This window comes from Xylaria bambusicola (assembly GCF_022495145.1).
Source record: "Xylaria bambusicola strain CBS 139988 unplaced genomic scaffold F5B22scaffold_1, whole genome shotgun sequence".
NCBI lineage: Eukaryota > Fungi > Ascomycota > Sordariomycetes > Xylariales > Xylariaceae > Xylaria > Xylaria bambusicola.
Window position 1 is genome coordinate 1,677,620 of NW_025953554.1, and position 14,422 is coordinate 1,692,041.

The 14,422-nt window shown below is 48.7% G+C and overlaps 4 protein-coding genes across 4 annotated transcripts; 2 read left to right on the top strand and 2 right to left on the bottom strand.

Annotated features, from left to right (window-relative positions):
- Positions 1-10: 10 nt before the first annotated feature.
- On the bottom strand, positions 11-3,890 carry F5B22DRAFT_583872 (phosphatidylserine decarboxylase-domain-containing protein). Its single transcript, XM_047973392.1, has 3 exons — positions 1,435-3,890; positions 629-1,380; positions 11-570 (listed from the first exon to the last, which is right to left on the bottom strand). Exons 1-3 carry the CDS (start codon positions 3,245-3,247, stop codon positions 427-429), a joined length of 2,709 nt encoding a protein of 902 aa, XP_047836547.1. The 5' UTR covers positions 3,248-3,890; the 3' UTR covers positions 11-426.
- A 3,305-nt stretch (positions 3,891-7,195) lies between these two features.
- On the bottom strand, positions 7,196-8,098 carry F5B22DRAFT_632612 (2,3-diketo-5-methylthio-1-phosphopentane phosphatase; the record flags this gene model as incomplete). The annotated part of the gene is made up of 1 exon (XM_047976717.1): positions 7,196-8,098. The coding sequence occupies one exon, from the start codon at positions 8,096-8,098 to the stop codon at positions 7,196-7,198; it is 903 nt and encodes a 300-aa protein (XP_047836548.1).
- A 2,307-nt stretch (positions 8,099-10,405) lies between these two features.
- F5B22DRAFT_632613 (uncharacterized protein) lies at positions 10,406-11,653 on the top strand (the record flags this gene model as incomplete). The annotated part of the gene is made up of 8 exons (XM_047976718.1): positions 10,406-10,478; positions 10,538-10,766; positions 10,820-11,069; positions 11,100-11,162; position 11,225; positions 11,289-11,406; positions 11,465-11,542; positions 11,581-11,653. The coding sequence occupies 8 exons, from the start codon at positions 10,406-10,408 to the stop codon at positions 11,651-11,653; spliced, it is 885 nt and encodes a 294-aa protein (XP_047836549.1).
- A 347-nt stretch (positions 11,654-12,000) lies between these two features.
- F5B22DRAFT_583882 (HotDog domain-containing protein) lies at positions 12,001-14,120 on the top strand. Its single transcript, XM_047973393.1, has one exon. It carries the CDS (start codon positions 12,681-12,683, stop codon positions 13,959-13,961), a length of 1,281 nt encoding a protein of 426 aa, XP_047836550.1. The 5' UTR covers positions 12,001-12,680; the 3' UTR covers positions 13,962-14,120.
- Positions 14,121-14,422: the final 302 nt, after the last annotated feature.

Here is a 14,422-nt window from a genome sequence, read left to right on the forward strand (position 1 = left end):
AAGTTCACGTGTCGCGTGTTAATTGATCAATTGATGTATTCTGTCTGCACTCTGTCTGCACTTGTCTGCATGCTCCTAGGCGTTGGTATAGAAAAGCTCTGCCCCCCGCTGAGCCTGACGTTGCGTCGCCGTAGCAATTGCGCTGAACCATGCGGGTGCCTATGCAGTCATACAAACCCAGACCAAAGATATAACAGTATACCAGTGACAGATGTTCTCTTTTTTGGGGGCCTTGAAGCTATCGTTTGACTTCTCGTACCAGGGCAACGGTGAGCTATCCAAGGAAAAGCGGTATGCGGTATGCAGTATGCAGTATTCCGTCACCTGACAAATCTTCGCTTCTACCAACTGCGCTCTTTTTTTTTAAACCTTCTAGAAGTCCTACGTAGTGTACAAAATAGGTATTTTCTACTTGGCAACATTGCCCTATTCTGGTGTCTCTACCCCGCCACGAATCCGCCGATGTGCCTCCTTCTTGTCAGCTTCCGTCACCTGCGAAGGTTCTTTTCGCATATCCGGTGTGAATTGCGGTACGTGGGGCGAGTGTCCCACTGACATGCCTGCTCGTATCTGCACCACCAAATCAGCAAAATGCCACCTGGAAAAAAAGAATTGACGAATAACTTACCAAGGTCTCAAGAGCGCCGTTAGAGTTATCAACGAGGTCATCATCGTAAACCATCTTGCCTGGCTCAAATAGGACCACAATTGTGCTGCCACCAAACTTGAAATATCCGAGCTCTTCGGCGCGCTTCACGTGCTCTCCCTCTTGCCGCGTAATGACTGTGCTGCCCACCATCATGGCCCCTACACAGATCACCATCACGCGCCCGTGCTGTTCCGAATCGATCGGGCAGATCACTCGGACGTTTTCTCCATAGACGTCGAGAGCCGATCGAATGGCCATGGGGTTGACTGTGTAATACTCCCCTTCAATGAGCTTGGGCTTTTGGAGGATTCCATCTACCGGGATATGGAATCGATGGTAGTCCTGAGGGGCAAGCCTGAAGATACCCAAAGATCCGTTCTCATACCTTGCAGCATCTTCGGGATATGCATCGCCAAGGAGGCGCTTGACCGAGAACTCCCTGCCTTTGATCCATATCTTGGTTGCAGTATCAATCGAGTTGAAGACAACTGATCGGCAATCTGCAGGTGATACGATGATGTGTGGGTTGTCTGGAGCCGAACACGGCCGAGCACTGGGCTTTAAGGCGCGGTAAAAGAACTCGTTGAAGTTCTTGAACTCCTCTACTGGCAGAAGCACTTCCGACATGTCCAGTTGGTGGAACTCGATGAATGGTTCGATTTGCGACTTGGATGCCGGATCATCGTACTTTTTACCCTGCTTCACACTCAATCCTTTGAGAAGCTTGCGGACTAATACGAGTTAGTACAGATTATCATAATTCAGACTAAGAGGGACCATCATACTCCTCTTGTTTTCCATATCCTTGGACTTGAGGCCTTTGTACAGGAGACGAATGCCTAGTCTTACGTAGACACTCATCTTCTCCTCATTGATCTGTCCTGTCAGGCGATCTTGTACCAGAATATTGGCCGAATTGGCCCCAAGCTTATACCCGCCGTAAGAGATCTTCGTTATCACTTTTGAGTACCATTTCCGTTGTGCTTGGCTAGATGTGACAAAACCGCCCATCACGAGTGAGTTAACTTGACGCCAGTCCTGACTTGCGCAAGTGGCGATATGAGTGACTATATCAGCATCTTTGCGCTTGTTGAGGCGTGGTTGATGACAGATGGGGCACTCCCGAATCTCTACCACATGCTCCTCTCCTCGATCAATGTTGAGATCGTCTTTGTCCAACACATTGCCTTCTTCTCCGGCCTTATCGAGATCAGGAACAATAAGTGTCGACGTGCCTGACTGCGAGCCATTGATGTCGGACTCCTCAGGGCCAAGAGTGAATGAGCCATCCTCGGATGGGGAGGCTTGACCGTTACCGTGACCCGGGATGCCGAGCAAGTTCTTGGCTTTCTCGGCGTCGGGGAGCATGTTCTTTACCTTCTCAGTAATGGGCTGCGGTGTGCTCTTTGCCTGCAACTGGTCTTCAAGACAGATAACAGCCTCGTCCATAGTCAGCTCGGCCTCCCCGTTCAAAGCTTTGTGAGGGAACCTCTGGAAGAACGAATCGATGGTCGATTCTCGTAAAGTAGAGCCTAGAGTATCCAACATGGTAGTTAACTCGACTTTGCTGATCTCGCCACTCTCATCAGTGTCGTATTGCTTGAGCATAGCTCGCCAGAATTGCTGCCGTAAAGCCGGATAAGGCATGTACTTGGCACGAATAGTGAGGACTGGGTTGTGCTTGGTTTCCCACTTCTCAAGGTTCTTCATCTTCAAGGGAAGGGTGAATGTGTAGAAGTCGCCGCCTTCCATCTCACTAACTTCTGGTTCGTTGTTGATATTTAGGTTGGCCAATTGGTCAGGTGGGGCTAAGCTTGAAGTTGGCCCGGAACTAGCTGCAAGTTTGGATTCATTACTGCCGTCGATTTGTGAGATTGTTGAAGCCGTGCTTGGGTTCTTAGACATAGCGGGCCGTCCCTTGGCTAGACTTTGAGACGATGTACTTCTTGACAAGCCTAGCCTGGCGAGCCGTGATTTCTGTGTTGGCACGTACTCAGCTGGCTCCTGGAGATCATAAAGTCCAGTTTCTGGGTCCGCTTGAGGGCTTTTCTCGATTATCTCAGGTGCGGGGAAGGTAGTCGAAGCGATGAAGTCATTCCCAGAAATCTTGTCACGGTCGATGACGGTGAAAGAAAATGAATACGCCTGCTCGTGATTCTGTACTTGAAAAATCATCTTTTCGTTGAATACCGGGTTCAAGTTATGGCGAATAACCCTAGTTCGATATGTCTTCTTGCCAAGAGATGCCACAACGAATGGATCCATATCGAAGCTAGTTTTGGTGAAGTTCGACTCCGGGGGTAGGTCCGTGATGTTGCAGATTTCAAGGAAAATCAGTCCGACGACATCGCCACCGTTATTCGAGAATTCATAGGGATCTCTCCTCTTCTTGCGTTTAAGCCCCTTGATCCTTAGTCGCCTCTTCCTCTTTTCAATAGCCTCTGGCTTGGTTGGGTCGTCTTCCTCAGGAGTCTCGTCATCGTCCAGCATGTCATCGTCATCTTCCTCGTCATCTTGAGAATTGTCGGCAGTATTTCGACTAAATGGAGGAGGCGTCGTAGCTCCTGACTTGGACGCAGGGCCCAGCATGGGTGTCATACTAGGAGTAGGGTTTCGGGATGAGGCCTCGGGTAGAGATGAAGCGAGGATCCTCAGCTTCTCTAAAACCTGAGCGGGGGTCGCATCTTTGTTGGTCGAGTCGTATAAGTGAAATTGTAGAAGGACCTCCCCGGAGACGGCATTGGACTTTTTATCTTTTTTCTTGTTCTTCAACGGAAACCACCGTGGTTCTTGTTCCACTTCATCGTTGGCGAAGATCTCCTCCAATGCTAAGTCGAATTCGCCCAAGTAGTCCTTGCCAAATCGATCCTTGTCCCAGCAGTGGAAGTCGAGGAGCAAATTATCAACGCCGGTGATTGGAATGGTGCTGATGACGTTCCACTCTGGGTTGAGCGTCTTTGGTACACATTGTGTCGTGAATTTGGTATCGCCGCAGCTTATTTGAAGGTACTATTCGCCGACGAAACAGTGAGAATGGTTTTGCACAAGCCTAGGAATGGGTGTCGGGTGTCGGGTGTCACAGCGGCAAGATTACTCACGGGATCGGAGGTACCACCACGATCTTTGGCAGCCAAATCTCTCGCCTAATAGCCATGGACAGTTAGCTGTCTGCGCAATTCCCCAGTAGAACAAGCTGGTGGCCTGCTAGAGATGGCTTACACGCAGAACAACAATCCTTAGAACCAAGCCGGTATCCTTCATATTGGCGGCTTCTCCTTTTGCACGCATAGGGCTCGGGGCACGACTGCTTGTGGAGGTTTTGAGGCGGGCTGGTATGATGCGCACCATATTGACTACTGAGAACGCGGGGGGCTTTATATGAAAACTAGGATAATGATGTAAGGGATGAAGGAATGTAGGTGGGGGGACACAGCGATTCGGGTCACGGCCAGCGGCCGGGAGAGAGGCTAGGGAGAAATAGGTCGCTTTAGCGATTTGATCGATTGCGTTTCAGCCGTTTTAGCCTTAGGCGATGTTCTACAGAGAGATGGGTGATGTCAAGACGGGAAGGTAACGCCAATGGACCAGACCTGCGTCTGGAGTTAATCAAGTAAGCCAGGGGGGCTACACGGGTTCATAGAGCAAGCGTGGTACAATTGGCCCCAGGCAAGGAGAAAAAGAAACAACCAATAACCCCGGCCAGCCACTGTCGAGATGCTGTAGAGGATTGGGGTAGGAAGAGTGAGACGCAAGTAACCCTAATTGCCGCAGAAGGGGGTATTAGGGGGGGTTTAACAGACCGAGGCCGTGGGACGAAGACCGTACTTCGTAGATGTTGGTCTCGACACGTATTCAGGAGGTTTGTGTACAGACGGCAAAAGAACGAGCAATGCAATGCAATAGAACGAATAAGTTATGGATATGTATGTATGTAGGAAGAATCGAATAGGAAGATTCCCGTGGTCGAAGGGGGAAAACGACGAGCAAATGAAGGACGCGGTCAACTTGGAGCACGACAAGCAACAAACGGCAGATGCAACAAGGTTCGAGGAGGATGCAATCAAAAACCAATGCTACGTGAAATGGTGGTTGAGGGCGTATCTGGAGTCGTACTAGAGGTCGTCATATATAAACAAAGCTGAGCTGATAGGTAGATATGCAAAACACATCGCATGCAACGTCAGGGCCAATGCAAAATGATGGTGCTCATGATGGATGGAGAGGTCTACTTAGGGAGGTGATAATGCCAAGGAGGCGGTGCAGATGTGCAGATGTGCAGACAGGTAGGTGGTTTGTTTTACTGAGTGGGAAGATTTGGCGGGGGAGTTGGCATCGTCACAAGCTGGAGACGGGCTGGAGTCAGGCACGCTATTTCTACCTACCCACGTACCTACGTAGGCTCTGGTAGGCCCTACGAAGACGCTATGCCAGGTACTTGTTTAGGTAGGGTAAGGTACCTAAATAGACCAGACCAGAGACCCTGGCTAGCTGAATATATATCAGTAATGTATTAAGTAGGTACCGGCCAAGCCCCGCCGCAAGAGGCTTGTTCGAGGCTTGTTTGCATTGCTTCCAGGCTGGTTATCTACTGGCCAGTCTAAGAATCCAAGAATCAGACAATCTGTGGGTAAAAGCGGGTGGATGAGGTGAAACCTGCGTGAGGTCTGAACAGCGTGTCGGGGTCTCGCTCGGGGCAAGTCTGACAAGTGAAGAAGCGAGAAGCTTGCTTTGCCTGAATTCCATTTCATTTCATCACCATCGGGGCTTTGAGACTTGGTCAGTCCTGACTTGGCAATTGGGAGAGGACCCTAATACCGAAAGGGCATGAGTTTGGTGGGGTCAAGTTCTTCGTGCTGTCGTAATTCATGCGCTGCTATAATTAAGTAGGTACGTCACCTCATTCGAAGGTAGATACCTACATAGTAGCATCTTGAGGGCATTTCCATTTTGTAGGTATTGATAACCTCCGTACGTAAATGCAAGCATACCCATTTGTTACCATACCTAAATCTACTCGTTAGCCTAGGTAATGTCTGCAATTATCTTCTCTACCGACGGCTTGGATTAGTGGGACAGCATCTCGTATCGTGATCGTGACCGTACAAACACGCATGGTAGCGGAAGAGGTATCGTATTGATCCATGAGTTTCCTAAAAAGGAAGCACAAAGTATACCTAGGGAGTATGCAATATTGGGCATGTTAATCGATGTATTAATTGATGTAGGAACTCGACGATGCCGTTACATCCTCTTCTACCTATGCAGAGCTTCAGAATTCAAGGCCATGTACTATTATGGCACAGGAACGCGATCTACGGTCTACCCCCTCTTCTTGTCCTACCCAACTCGCCTACCACATCAAGCGAGCAGGACCACTTGTTTCAGTCTCCCCCGCAATGAAGTAAAAGCTGACTCTTTTCAGGCGGCATTCCAATCATTCCATGGCTTAGGATGTGGCTTTTGCTTCCTCCCGTTCCATGCAGAGCTGACACCCTTCATCCCAAGTTCGTGTTCCAAGAGCTGATCATAGGCGCATCGTACGAAGTAAGTATATCCCCAAATCCATAATACCGTGTCAGCTGGCCTTCGGGCATTGTTACCTACTGCCAAAGGTGTGCCGACTGCCTTTTGGTGTGTCTGATTCCACTTTACACCAGGGATAGGAATTGTATAAATCATCATAACTACCCTCTAGATTGGATAAACACGGCTATGTGTGCTGGTCATCGACCGCATTGCAATATGCCGCGCTCCTCTTCTCGCCGAATTGTAAACCCGAATCGCGCGCGCTAACTAGGAACCAAGCCGGGATATGTCTGGTGTACATATCTTCCGAGCTATCCGCCGAAGCCTTCTACTGCCCACTATCTAGTGGGATTAATTCGGCATTGAGATATAAAGGAAGTAGTCGCTTAATGAACAGCTCCTCTTTTAGTTGTTGTGGCCTATGGACTACTATTTACCTCTATCTGCCTATCTGGTAGTTGGATAACACCAATAGTGTAGATATACCACGCAACTCTGATGACACCCCTCCATCCCCTCGATATCAGCCCTGTAATTTGCATCCGAAATTTCCGGCGATGGGGCTCCCCGGCAAACCCGGCTCTCGCGGCTGCGTATAGATCGTCGCCAGGATGAAATGGGTACCTAACCTTGCCTGGGTGCTACATTCCCAATACATACAACAGCCTCATTCAGTAATGGTAAGTACTTGGTTTTAGGTATTCGCCAAGGCGGGGTTAGGCATTAGTTATAGAGAAAGGATTGAGGAGAAAGACATGAGGAGATATTACTTTTCTATTCGCTATCATTACTCTGGGTATCTAATTCACCCTACCATACTATCTATCCAGAATGCTTGATTATTTCCAAGATTTCTAGAAATGTCTTTCATACCTAGGGAACGGGTCCATCGTCTATCCAATGCCCGAGACATCCATCTATTGTCTATAATGCCCGCCACCACTGACGAAGCGGCTCAAAACCAGAACGCCAATTCTATGCAGTGATTAATTCGAAATGCAGCTATTCTTCGCGCACGCTTCAGGCCTGCGCAGGTGTAACGGTAGATGCAACAGCTGGTGCGGCGGATGGGGTATAACGCGGGATCTTGTTCTGGCTTGAGACGCGCCGCCAGAGGTTGGCGCGTGGGTTGAAGCGCGCTGGAAGACCTTTGCCAGCAGTCTTCTCCTCGTCTTCCTGGCGGATGCGCTCGATCTCGCGCTGGATGTCCGCGAATGTGTCGAAGGGTGTATAAGCGATGCTGTGCTCGATGCAGTACTCCTCGAGTCGCAGGCCACGGCGGGCGAATAGAACATCGGCTTCTCGTGCGGCGGGAAGATCCGACACGCCGTCGCCAATGAAAACGATGAGGGGAATGGTGCCGTTGTCGCATAACAACTCGGCCTGCTTACGTGCCTCTTGCACCGACAGTGCCTTGTCGTGGCCCAGCTCAGTGTCATGTCGCCAGATGGGCTTCCACTGTGATCCGTCTTCGGCGATCTCGGCGTCGTTGGCGACAATGTTGATGCGGGCGGACTCCTCTTCACCAAGGAAAGTGTCGAGAACCTTTCGAAGGACGGGCTTCAGACCGGCTGAGATGACGTTGAAAGGTATGTCGTTGCCGATGCAGTATTGGTGGAACTTTTGGAAGTCAGGGTCGATCTCGAGCGTCTTCTCCATGACCTTAAAGCCATCGTCGAACGGCACATGTAGAGAACCCCACATCTCTTCAGATACATCGCGGAATGAACGTTCGCCGGTCTTTATCTGTTCGTCGAGTTCCTCGCGTCGCTCAGCACCACATCCATGGCTGTCGAAGAGGACGTGGCCGGTGTCTTGCATAAAGATAGTGCCATCGAAATCGGAGAAGCAGATGACCTTTCTCTTCTTGGTCCCCGCCCCATTGACAGGGTTGATGGGTGTTGATGTGTTAATGGCAGACATGTCGACGACTGAAGGACGAGACAATATACACGTGGCTTGGAGGGAATCCAAAAAGGTATGTAAATTTCGCCTATCCTCTATGATCTATAGGGGAGAAAACTACGTGACAAATTTTGCAAGTACAGGTTGCGATGCGGACAAACTTATAGACGAGCCGTGGCAGGGGAAGCCCATGGAACTGTCGTTGAGACTAGTACGGGCACTAGGCAACGTGGCAGTGCTATGATAAAATCTTCAGCGTGCGATGACAAGGACTCGAACATCATTGTGCGTGAAAAACCATCGTCGATTTTCAAGGCAGAGTGCCACCGCACGCATATGCCATGGGTCATGCATGACTTGCCTAGCTCTCGGTTTATAAACGCACGCAGTATGGGTCCGGCAAAAGGACGATGGTGTGGAACTACGTCCCGCTGTTCCCATGATTACCACAGAAGCGGTAGCAGGTTAAGATCGTTGCTTGTGAACATCCTATTAACTAGGCGCTTGAACCCACGGTGCCATGTCTGTCGTGAAGCTTACTCACGACCAGGCATCCCAAGGCCCACTCACCAAGTGCCCATTCGAGAAATACCGGCCGACCCATGCTTATAGCTCGGCTCTTTAGACCAGCCTAGGTCATCGGATCTTCACTACTCAGGCCGTTGGAGATTTAGGGTGGCTGTTCGTATCAGAACACAGCACCCTACCCTAACCATACCTCGCTTACCTATCTACGCGGTTTCTTTCTAGACCATTTCCTTACCCAAAGGAATGATAACATAGATGGCGGATCTTCGAGATCGACAGGGCCACTTAAATCTTTAACATCAGATCAGTCCAGACGACATAGATTATAAACACCATTATCCCAACAATGAAGTCGCGGCATCATCCGCATACCAATTCTCCAAGCGCGCTCGCTACCTAAGCGACATGTACATGGTAAGAACTAAAGCACCATGACGAAGTTCACGATATCAGAACCGGCGGCGGGTAGGTTCCAAATAGTTCCATGCAGGAAAGAAAAAAGAAGAAAAAAAAAAGAGGAAGAGCGACTGTCGGCGCAAAAAAGGACCGAAAGAATAAATGACGTCACGAAACCGACCCCGCGGTACGATAGTCTTATCTCGGTCCTACTTAGTAATATCGTCAAAAACTCGGCCATGATGTAACCAAAATGTGACTCTTGCTCCTCACCTTACATCAGACATGCCATGTCATGTTTCCACAGTGTCGTAACTTAACCCATTAATATAATTTTTGGCCCGAGTCTTCATCCCCTCATGTCCACCTTTTGCATCTTTTCAGGGGCTACTTTCACGATGCTAACCGTGACGTTGAAGCCGATGATATCCTTTGTAGTCGCTGTGAGCTGACTCGGGATGTCTTTCTTAGGCTATCCGAAAGGAACCCTTGCATTAATCTTATCAGCAATGTTATCATGTCGTTTAGAATCTAAACGCTGCAAGGGATCGATCGATGTTTTTATAGCTCTGTAAGAAATGATATAAGCACTTACATCATTAGAATCACCATTCAATATGCTTCTAGCTATAGACCTAAGCTTTTCCCAATTGTGTATCTACTAGTAGGGCGCATTTACTCTGATGTCGAGCTATTAACCGAATCCAGATCCTGTCCTGCACGCCATGGCATTCCTGCTCGTCGTTGTCGCTGCCATATCGTTTAAACACATGATATCCTACGCCAGGCGCAATATCGGATATCATTACAAAAACGTTGTTGAACTTTGAAAATTTTCAAGGAAAAGAATAACTCTTCGCCGACCACCGTGGCAATAGAATGCTAGGTAACTAACTATATTAAAAGTCGTAAAGCTCCATGACGGCGCGGCAGCCCTGGAGCGGCGTTATAACCAGTGAGAAACAATTTGCAGATGCGGAGTAAAGTACCAAGATGTGTCAGAGGCTAAATCATTTGTACATGGCGTCGTTTTCGTTGTCGTCGTCGCCTTGCCTATGCGAAGGAGACGGGAAAGGGGGTCGCGGGAACAAGAACTGAATTGAAAAAATACGTAGTAGATGAGAAATACATGTGAGACTCGGCACAGGGGATGATGATTTTGAAATCTAATGTCTATAGCCGCCAAGTCAACTTCATGTGTTCATGTTGTTCATGACCTGATTGTTCCATGGTGAGGAACTGATGGCCACCATAAATTGTTTGTTATCTGGCTGAACCCAGCGTGTCAGCAGGATGCTAACAGGTATAGTTCATCACTTGCATATTAACAATTTCGACCCCTAAACCACCCTGCTTGCATACACCTTGACTCCGCTCTGTATCTTTTTAATACATCTCAGCATGAACTACACCAGTACAGAAGGGCTAGAGTTTGGAAATAGCAACACTCGCTTAGACCCAGCTGTATCAGCTGGTACGCCCTTCTTATACACACCAGAGCTGGGTGCAACGAACTATTAATGAAGACGATAGTACTACCTAGCGACTGTCAAGTAATTTCAACGAAAGAGCACGGCGTCAGCTTCTTTACGGAAACAGGGCGCAGAGATATCCGATCTACAGATGGCGAGCTCATATCCTTCTTCATAAAAGTCGTGTCAGGCAACGTAGGCCGCAACATGACGCGAAGCGAATTCGAGTCTATGAGCTCATTACACGATGTTCAGCCTAGCTTTACTCTAAAACCTATTGCGTGTGGCACGTACAAGACATCACCTAATCTCATTTCTTCGTCTGTGAGTTCCGCGCGATGAGTGAGACGATGCCTAATCTAAGTAGCTTCTGTGCTCGTCTGGTGGCTTTACATCAGAACAGAAAGTCGCCTAATGGGAAATTCGGATATCGCAGCCCAACATACAGCGGAAATCTTCCTCAGATGATCGAGTGGGAACCCAGTTGGGAGCGGTTCTTCGCTAGAAATCTCCGATTTGCTTCTGATTTAGAGCTTAAAGCAAGGGGTCCGGATCCTAAATTTGAGATCTTATTGCCGGTTTTGTTTGATAGGGTGATACCATGTTTTCTTAGGCCGTTGTAGAGCGACGGTCGATCGGTTAAACCGAGTCTCGTGCATGGCGATATTTGGCACGCTAACTCGGGAGTCGATGACGGGCTGGGGAACCGCTGATATTTGATGCGTGTTATTTTTACGCCCATGATGAGTGTATACTTGAGCCGCACGTCTTTCAAGTCCTAGTCACCGAGATACTAATGCTACTTCTCATAGACGAACTCGGTCAGTGGCGCCCGGCGTGCTATCGTTCCGGGGTAGAGAATCTAAATGCATATCACAAGCACGTTCCGAAATCGGCGCCTGAGGAAGACTACGATGGTCGACTTGACTTGTACAAGCTGCATGTTCTCGAAAATTTAGTATGAAGAGGATAGGTCTAATTGTGATAGGAGATTCAATACGCATGTCTCTGCTCTGTTCCCTGAAAACCCGGCGTTGAGAGAGCAGCAAGATACTCCCGGTCCCTTGTCAGTCTAATTAAGTTGTTAGTTACTAACAGCTTCAGGATACTTAGAGATATCAGAGATTTGGTCCGAAGATACGGGAATCTGAAGCTAGGTGACGCGGGGTATGATTAACGAGGGCGGTAAACAACATGTGATGTCACGTACTGTGACAAAGTACTAGTTAGTCTAACCCATTACATCGTCTCGCCTCTTTGGCTGAGAATTTGGAAATCAGGTTTTGGAAAAGGTAAGGTTTGTTATGCTCAAAGGCCGAATGTGTTTGAACACAAATGGCAAACTATGGATATGGCTATGTAAGGGGTCGTAGGCTCCCTAAACAACTTCCCATGAGACTTAATGGACGCCTGTAATTTGACAAGAGAGTGTTTGCTATGCATTGTGTGCAACTAGTACATGCCTTGAGACAGACTTCCAGTTTCACAATGCACTATCTTAACATCACTTGATCACAGGCTTGATTCAGGAGAAGACCGTAAACTCGATAGGAATATAGAATAGTACTGCAAATGTTTGAAAACATATAATAAACTATGCGGCTAGAGTTCTCATGCCTGGCGGGGCAGGCACCTGCGATCGAATGATCCAAGTTATTCAATTACCCCTATTACTCACCAGACTCTGTACAGCATGTCATTGAGATGTAGGCGAGCGGCTGGCTTGCCGGTACGGCCCACGTTGCTGCGCCGCGAATGCCGCTCCAAGGTTACCTAACTGGTGTTTGCTTCCACCTCCCTTGATTCCGTTTACCCCTGATTGCCTCCCTTCTCTGCAGTATACCTGTAAGAAGTGGAAGGCGGTGATACTTGACAATCCACATGCTGGAATGTATAAAGGACCCTTCATCCTGCCGTATGGCGTACTGTAATTTATCCTTCTACTGAACAATCTAACGGGATTGCATGTACTCCTCTTGACAATACCAGCACCCCAAGATCACTCACCTCAAGTATCTCTTCGAGCTCACGACCACAATAGTGTTTTTACCTAGTCGCCGGGTATTTGATTATTTCCATGAACAATGGCGTCTCAAGCTCGTATTGAGCCACACGTCTCAGTGATCCCTGCTCCGGAGCTTGGTCCTGATGTCTACACCAACGCCCAGTAAGTGGAAAAGGCAACAACGGAGTTAGATCCTAACATGATGCTTAGCCCTTTGACCCTTCACCAAGACTCCCGACCTGTGTTTGGCGGGTTTCTCGTGTCGCAAGCCTTGTCAGCAGCTTGTGCTACGGTGCCGGATACTTTCCTCCCGTACTCATCCCAGTCGTCATTCTTGGCACCTTCCAATGGGAATGAGAAGATCGTCTACCGTGTTGAAAGGACTTGGGAGGGAAGAAACCGCCTAAACCGGGTTGTCAATGCTTCCCAAAGTGCTACCTGCGTCTATACGGCGATTGTATCATTCCAGAGCGCCACTGATTCGATTGGCAACACCTTAGAGTATGGGGTGCCCAAACCAGTGCTGGGCCAACTCCCGGAAGACATCGATCCAAACGCAATACAAGCATTACAACCCCAGTCGTCAATCTCGGCACTTTCCAATGGGAATGAGAAGTTCACCTACCGTGTTAAAAAAACTTTGGCGGATGGGAGTTGGGTGACCAATGTTATCCATCCTTCCCCAAATGCTCGCGTCTATACGGACATTTCAGGAATCGTCACTAGTTCAATTAGCAACACCATCGATTTTAGGGTGCCCAGACCAGCGCTAGACCGACCCCCGGAAGACATCGGTCCAGACGCCATAGAAGCATTACAATCGTCGATGCTCAATGGTTCGTCGCCCATCATGCAGCAAAGCGCTGAGGATCGACCGTTGGAGTGGAAACTCCATTCCGTCGAGATGGGCGAGAGGCCCACCGAGTTCCGGGTGCGGGGATACTTCCGGTCCTCACCCCTTTCAACCGAGAGCTGCACCACACACCTGGCCGCATTCGCGTATGCGTCGGACGAGTTCTTCTTCGGGCCCGTTTTTGCCGCGAATCCGATGGCAGTGGGAAAAGGAGCCAGAAACGTGACCATATGCACAAGCCTTACTCATAATGTCTCGTTTCATGACTCGGACGCCAAAATCGATGAATGGGCCATCGTTGAGCGGGAGACCACGTGGGGCTCTGCGGGACGCGTGATGGTCCAGCAGAAGATGTGGGATATGGACGGCAAGATGATCTTGTCAAGCTCACAGGAGGCTCTTATTCGTCTAAAAGAGGCCGAAACAGAAGTAAAAGAGGTTAAGACAGAAGTGAAAAAGTTTGGTACAGAAGTGAAAGAGGCTGAAGCAGAACTGAAAGAGGCTGAAGCAGAAGTGAAAGAGGTTGCGGCAGAAGTGAAAGAGGTTGAGGCAGAAGTGAAAGAGGCTGAGGCAAAAGCCAAGACGTATGAAGATTTATCAGTAGCATTACGTAACAAGGCCACGTGATTGGCCGGGCCCCTATCCCACCATGTATTTAGGCCGTACCGGTAGTTCTCTAGGCAGCTCGACAGCCCGAAGGGCTTTAGTAGTACCTAGGTAGTTACCTAGTCAGTTCAAGTTACTAGATTGGTCCTATTCAGATCCTATTTTGCGTAGATCGTGACCTCCACGCCCTACGCGCCCTCAAATTGAGTGTCTCTAGCCCATTACAAGTAGGTTTGTGCCAAGGGATGCGCGACAAGATCACCCAAGAGCACCATGGGGGGTTTTGCATGCAATGTATGAAATATTCTACGTTATCTACTCACCTAGATTATTGGAAATTTGGAATATATCTAGATTTCATAGTTGGTGAAGCTTTACAGAACATTCAAGTTACTGACAGGGCTGGACTTAGTGTTCGGTAATCAGCTATTCTGATACGAATCTTCAACTGCGCACAATACTTCGTAGTCTTTCCTAATCGA